Source organism: Cuculus canorus, chromosome 4 (genome assembly GCF_017976375.1).
Source record: "Cuculus canorus isolate bCucCan1 chromosome 4, bCucCan1.pri, whole genome shotgun sequence".
NCBI lineage: Eukaryota > Metazoa > Chordata > Aves > Cuculiformes > Cuculidae > Cuculus > Cuculus canorus.
Window position 1 is genome coordinate 39466635 of NC_071404.1, and position 7334 is coordinate 39473968.

General features: G+C 53.8%; 1 protein-coding gene across 1 annotated transcript; it reads left to right on the plus strand.

Moving 5' to 3' along the window:
- The first annotated feature begins 2198 nt into the window (after positions 1-2198).
- Positions 2199-5973, plus strand: HAND2 (heart and neural crest derivatives expressed 2). The gene is made up of 2 exons (XM_009566252.2): positions 2199-2777; positions 3776-5973. The coding sequence occupies exons 1-2, from the start codon at positions 2223-2225 to the stop codon at positions 3872-3874; spliced, it is 654 nt and encodes a 217-aa protein (XP_009564547.2). The 5' UTR covers positions 2199-2222; the 3' UTR covers positions 3875-5973.
- The last annotated feature ends 1361 nt before the right edge of the window (positions 5974-7334 follow it).

The following is a 7334-nucleotide window of genomic DNA, read 5'->3' on the forward strand; positions in this document are numbered from 1 at the left end:
CGCAGAGCGTTTCCCTGCCGGGAGCTCACGGACCCTCCCGCAAAAGCCTCGGGTCCCGGCAATCCTCGTGTCACCTCCGAGGGCGGGCTAGCGGGGCGACAGCCCTTCTCCGCACCGGGACCGCTCGGGCTCGGTTCCCCAGGCGTTGAGTCCGTTCCCCACAAAGGGGTTGAGTTTTTTTCGCCCTTTGGTCCCCCCCGAGGCATCCACACCGGCTTTGCAGCGGGTCCGGAGAGCGCACTGAGCTGCTGCAGAAACTGGACTTGCAGTTCTTGCTGCCTCCTTTCGCAGACTCCTCCATCTCTATCTTTCTCTTTCTTTAATTTATGACCTCTCAGCTCCTGTTGACACAGTTTTCCACACTGCCTATATTGTAGGATTGCTTTATAATATACACCGAATCAGCCTAGCCATCAGCCAACACACTAAGGGTGGGTATTTAATATTTCTCAGCTATTTGTAATGTTCGGCTTCATTTGAAGATGACAACAATTCGCCTCGCCTCCAAGTTATCCATGAATTACAGCTTGAGATCTATTTTCTCTTTGTAATCTCTTCAAGCTTACCAAAGCAAAACACCTAAATAGCTACGGGAGATTTCCTCCTGGCCTGGCTGTTAAACAAAGATTTAACTATTCCCTTTCGATAACTAAACCTGCTTTCCGCAGATGCTGGTCTTTTTTTTTTTATTGCAGAAGCAGGAATGCGGGGAAATATTTATATATTTGTTAGTAAAAGCTAGAAAATAAGCTCTGAACATGCTGTAAAAAATATTCGGTTACTTACCGATCAGATCAGTTAAACAAGCATGAAACTGATTTTAGGAGCGTAAGTGAGCCGGGTGAATAGTGGTCGCGGTGCGTAGGCGCAGGCAGCAAGCTGGAAGAGAATCAGTTAGAGTCGGGTTTATTGCTAGTGTTTCAATGCAATTTTTTTTTCCTTGAAGAAAACACCATCCCTGGCCAAACCCTGAGCTCGCCGCTCCTTCGGCAAGCCAGCAGCCGCGGAGCCAGCGCCAGCCTCTGCTAACTTGGATCGCAAGCCCAGTGGCAGACAAGGCAGAGAAACTTCGTCTCCCTCCTAGCAGGAACTGGTGATCTTTTTGTGTATATTACCCAGCAATAAAAGTATAAGCCGGAGGGTTGCTGGGGCATGCCTGTCACACCGGACAATCGATAAAGGGCCCTCCGAAGTTGGTTTTATTTGTTCCTCTACCGCACCGGCACAAAGCATTTTGTAAAAGTAACGTTGGAGCGCATCGAGCTCCTCTAGCATAGATTTTTGCCAAGAAGTTCCTTGGGTCTATACTCTACCTGGTTTAAGATTATCCGATATTTAAGTTTTAATGAGTTTGCTGGGTTTTTTTGTTGTTGTTGTTGTTTTTTTTTAATGCAGATTTTACAGTAAGGCATCTGCTAAACACTTGCATTAACCTCTGCCTCCATGATAATTTTCCCCCCCTTGTTTTAATTACATTATGGATACGGAGGGGCAGCCAATCCTAGAAGAGGAGCTCGGCAATTAGCAGGGCGAACATCAAAAAGTTTTATTGCGGAGGGCGGCGGGCCCCGCCCCGGCCGCCAGCCATTGGCGGCCACCGCCTCTGACGACATATATTAACCCGAGCGGCCCTAAACATGTAGCTGTACATGGAGATCGTGCCGGGGAGCCCTGCCAGTGCCCTTGCCGAGCCCCGGCCGAGCGGCGCGGATGCCCCGGAGGAGCGGCGGGGCGCTGACCCGGTGCTCGCGGCCGCCCGGCGCTGACGGTCCCCGCGGGGGCAGAGCGGAGCGCATGGAGGGGGGCCGCGTGTAAGTACCACCCGCCCGGGCCGCGGAGGACTTGACGAGAGCGAAGGGAAACAACAGGCGAGGAAGATCCCCGGGCTGGGAAGCCAAGCCATTTTGTTTTGGTCGACTTCTCTCCGTAGATTTTTTTTTATTATTATTATTATTTTTTTCTGTGTGCGCTTCCTCGAAGACTCGGGCGAGGAGGAGGAGGAGGAGGAGGCACAACGCATGAGCGGCGGCGCCTGGGGAGGGGGGATCGCTCGGGCACCCGCCGGGACTCTACAGCAGCGCCCTATGGAGAGGCAGCGGGCGGCGGGGCAGTGCTGAGGGGTGAGCGGCGGGGGAGCGTCTCCCCCCGGTGGGGGGCGGGGAGGGGAAAACCTTTGTTTTGGGGCCCGGGGGGGGCGGGGTGGGGTGCGCTAGGGAGCGGGGATGAGTCTAGTGGGCGGCTTCCCCCACCACCCGGTGGTGCACCATGAAGGCTACCCTTTCGCCGCCGCCGCCGCTGCCGCCGCCGCCGCCGCCACCCGCTGCGGCCACGAGGAGAACCCTTACTTCCACGGCTGGCTCATCAGCAGCCACCCGGAGATGTCCCCCCCCGACTACAGCATGGCTCTGTCCTACAGCCCCGAGTACGCCAACGGGGCGCCGGGCATGGACCACTCCCATTACGGGGGGGTGCCGCCCGGGAACGGCCCGCCCGGGCTCGGGGGGCCCCGGCCGGTGAAGCGCAGGGGCACGGCGAACCGCAAGGAGCGGCGCAGGACTCAGAGCATCAACAGCGCCTTCGCGGAGCTGCGGGAGTGCATCCCCAACGTGCCCGCGGACACCAAGCTCTCCAAGATCAAAACCCTCCGCCTGGCCACCAGCTACATCGCCTACCTCATGGACCTGCTGGCCAAGGATGACCAGAACGGGGAGGCGGAGGCCTTCAAGGCAGAGATCAAGAAGACAGACGTGAAGGAGGAGAGGAGAAAGAAAGAGCTGGTCAGTGCTCCGGGACGGGACGGGGCGGGACGGGAGAGTTGGGGAGAGGAGGCTGCTCGGCCGCCCCATCCCCGAGCACCCGACCTTCGGCTGGGTCGAGCGGCCGGGTGATGTTCATAGGGAAAACCCCGGTCCTGCCAGTCCCTGGATGTATCTGAGGGCGGAGGACGGGTCAGGGCAAAGCCCCTGGCGGCCCACGGTGCCCGCGGCTCTCTCAGGGCGCCCTGATCCAGCCCGACGGCTGCGATCTCTCACGGGGGAAACACCACGACAGCAGAGCTCCCGGGGGAATTCGCGGTCGGGCTTGTGCCGTGATCCTGGCGGAGACAAGACTCTGCTCCCTTAAATAAAAGGGTAGAGGCGCGATACCCGCTAAGCCCAGCCCGGCTTTAAACCCCCGGCGAGTAACAGATTGGCAGCGCGGGGCTCCCCTTCCCGTGCCCTCCGCACTTGGACTTTTCTGACTGTTAATGGGGAGAGTCGGCTTGACCAGGCAGCACAAGCCAAATTTTGTGTAGGCCTAACGGCGAGCTCAGGCGATATTCTAGCAGATTTCTGTGGCCGCAGACCCGCTGTTTTGTTTTCGTACGTTTGCCTGTGCCCATCTTCTTCCCGAAGCCCGGGAGAGGATTGTTTATCTCGGACCTTGCCGTCATCCCCGTCTCCCCGTCGCCTCTAGCCCGGTCCCCGTGCCTCTGAGCCCCGAGGTTCGGCCGGGGAAGGGCAGCGGCGGCGGTGCAGAGATGTTGAACTCCGCCGGGGTCGCTTCCACGGGCGGCGACTTCGCCGGCGGTGGCCGCCCCGCTTTGTCCCGCGCAGCCCGCAGGCTTCGGCAGGAGCCCGTGTCTGCTCGCAGTTTCACTCTCGGAGCCGGGTAGAGATGACTTAGAAGGGGGAGGAATATTTCTAACCTTATATTTTCTTCTCCTTCTTTTTTTTTTTTTTTTTTTTTCTCTCCCCTCTCTGTCTTTCTCTCCCTTTGCATCCTGTCTCCCCAGAACGAAATCTTGAAAAGCACAGTTAGCAGCAACGATAAGAAAACCAAAGGGAGGACTGGCTGGCCGCAGCATGTCTGGGCTTTGGAGCTCAAGCAGTGAGCACGGCAGGACTGAAGGAGCCGTCCTCTTGGCCTCGCTAGCGAGCTCTCCTTCGAGGACTCTTTGTATTTGGAATCGTCCAGTTTATTTATGTGCAATTTCTCCCCCAACACCCCCCTCTCCCCCCCCCCCCCGAAATGTGGATATTTGAAGGAGTGGGAAAAGCATTCCATATATGAAGAGGAAACTCCAGCATGGTAAGGGGTAATGTCTCTAATAGTTTCGTGAATGTTATTTGCTCTGTATCAAAACACACGGGGAAAAAAGAACCACAGAAAAGGAAAAAAGAAAAAAAATCCCTCCCTGGCATTAGTGTGTATGTGAAGTGTATCTTTAATACTTGGCCTCTTGGATATAAATATTCATGGAATTATAAAGTTATATTTCAACAGAAGCAGTTGCACCAATGTTTCGGTTGACTCGGTATTTAGTGTTGTAGTTTTGTTGTGGTCGTTCAATATTTGAAGATGTTTTCAGCAGTTATTGGTATGTGCACTCTGTCCGTAAGGGAAAAAGTGGAATCTAATATTGAAGGTGTAAACGTTGTAAGTACTCAATAAACCACTGTGTGTGTTTTTTAGAAAGCCCCTCCAAAAAAACAAACAAAAAAAAAAAAAGAAAAAAAAAGAAGAGAACCCAAATCTTTTTATGTTTTATACCTCAAAATGTTTTGAATAACAGCGTTGTTTATGGCTTTTTTTCATAATATTTAAAATATTCGGAAGTAAACTAAATTATAAAGATGGCTCATAAGTTTATTTTTAAACAAGTGGCTGAGTGAAAGGAGGGGTAGAGGGAGGGATCTCTCCAGCACCGTGAATGTTGAACAGAAACTGGCAGTTCAGCTGAATAGGAATTCCTTGTGGTGGTGTTCTCCATGCAGGAGACCTACTGCTAACGGGAAACGGACAAGGGTGCAAACCGGAGGGTCAGAAGCGATGGCTATGCGCGGTTTCCTTGCCGCCGGAGCCGGGCGGCCACGGTGCCTGGCGCTGGTGGGAACGGAGCCCAGAGCCGGGCCGGGCGGCAGGGGCGGCCCCGCGGGGGTGGCTCCCCGGGAAGGCTGCGAGGGAGGCTGGAGCGCTTTGCTCGGAGTCATTGTGTAGCAGGTAATTTTACGTCAGGGAAGAAAGAGCGAACAAGGCAAGGGATTTGCGGGAGGTGGAGGGGATATGTAAGATTTACAATGAGCTATGGTGAACTTAATACTAACTTTGTGGTTCTCAAAACTCTCCTGGGTTACATGTTTCCAATCCACCACAACGAGTGGGTTTTTTAAAAAAAAATTCTTTTTCTGACTGCAAACTGCTGCAGCCAGTGCTCTGACTCTTTTAAGCACGTTCATCCGCTTGTCCAGTGTGATCTCTCTTCCATTAATTCTGTGCAGTTGTCTCTTGTTCCGTCTGCCGAGTGCTTTACAAGGGTCCCAGTACCAGGCCAGTGGCTTTCTGCTCCTCGGTCCCGGAGCGAGCTGCAGCCATCCGAGGCTGGAAAACATGTGGCATCCCTCTGTACCGTAGGCAGGCAAGGAAAAAAAATATAAAGCTTTTTACATAAAGAAGTTGCTCTGGGTATTTTTGGCAATTCCCTGTTACGTGCAAGGTTTTCCACTTTTTCCATAATAAAATCCAGGTTCGTATTTTAAATCCTTATTTAAATCATCTCAACTTAAACCAAGCTGGCCCTCTCCCCAGGTCCAGGGCTGCATACCTGCCTGCCTTCCCCTGCCGCCGCACCTATGGACGTGGCTCCTGACGAGACCCGGCACTGAGCGTACGTAGATGTGCGATTGCCCATCAAAAGATAAGGGAGTCCCTGCGCGGTTTGGCCGTCCCTGCTGACAGTGGGAAGGTTGCGGGTTTACAACAACCAGACAAAAGTGATGTGCCCTCACACCGGGTCGGGCAGCCCGCCTCTTCTCTCCGGCGTGAGTCTGTGTTTACAGACACTTGCTTTTGTTTATAACACTTGGAGGGAAGGATCATCCCCCCCTTGTTTGCTTTTCCCTGCCTGTTAGCTACCCAGCTGATAAACTGGAGCATCTCGCACTCCCTTCGGCCCTGCCCAAACTCCTTTTTCTTTTTCTTTTTTTTTTTTTTCCCACTGCACGCAAAAAAAAAAAAGAAGAAAAAAAAAGAAACAAGAAAAAGAAAAGAGGGGGGGAGGGCTGGCTGCAAGGGCTGAAGAAAGGCACGTCCCGGGCAGCCTCCCTGCAGATGCTGTGTCTTCCCTTGACCGAGTCTCCGGGTCACATCTCTCCTGGAGGATGCGCGGCAGGGTCGGGATGTGGAGCCTCCCGCCACCCACCGGCCCCGCCGGCTGAAGAATCGCCTCTTCGTATTACCCCACCACTTATTTCCCATTTTTGAAACTTTAATTTCTCAGAAGAGAGAGCTCTTTTGGATCCGCTAAGGACGATCTCTTTTAATTGCTCGCTAATGAGGATGTTGTCATTTTCTCAGGAGCAGTCATTCCCGCAGCTAAATCACAAGAGCTCTAGACATGCCGGAGCCGACAAAAATGTAGGTTTTGACGTTAAAAGCTAAATGGGGAAGCGGAAGGTAAATTGATGGTAGATGGGGATGTCAGTGCCCTGGCCCCAGCTCTCCGCCAGCAGAGCAGGGGCCAGATAACAGCAGAGTGCTGCTCCCGCACCCCGCTCGCTAACTCTTCGGGGCCAAAGCAGTTTTGAGAGTTTTTCAGAGGTGAAAGGTACGTAGGAGGATGAATGGCAGCTTGTCCCCTCGCTGCAGCATCTCTCTGTGCACTGGTGACGGGCGTAGCGAGCGCAGCAGGGCAGTCGAAGCCGTGTCCCCGCGGACTCACGGCCCCGGTTTACTCGTATTTTATACCACCGCCTGGTCCCATGGCCGGGGACACTCTCTGCTCTGCCTCAACAAAAATTAACCTTTTATTTTTTTTTTTTATTCCCCTTGAAGAGAAACAGCCACAGAACTCCCTCGGGTGCTACCCACCTTTCCTGCCCTCCTTGGAAGCGTCCCCTCCGCTCCCCGCGGTGGAAGCACCGCGGCTGCCCCCTCTCAGGGGAGGGGGCGAGGACCTCCCCGCCGGCAGCCTTTCCTCGAGGGCGGTCTGTTTAGGCAAAAAGTGGTATGGTTTTTATAGAGCTCGTAGCGGTTTGGGGGACCGAAGAGGCAGCGAGGGGCCGCAGGCTGGTATTGGGTTTTTTGGGGGGCTTCTTACCACGTGCGGGACCCTGGTGGAACTCCCAGCTCTGCCCCTGCTGTTGGAGTTGTTTTATCTGCCTTCGTTGTTTTTGGAGGTGTACGGCATGCCTGCATTCCTGCAGGAGGGGGGACATAAACTGTGGTGGGGCTTTTTTGTTCGTTTTGCTTTGTCTTGTGTTTTGTTTGTCTTTTTCTTTTTTCTTCCCCCCCCCTCCCCCAACTCATTCCCAGGAGCTCCTCTCTGCGTCAAAAGATTATTGCAATAATTAGTG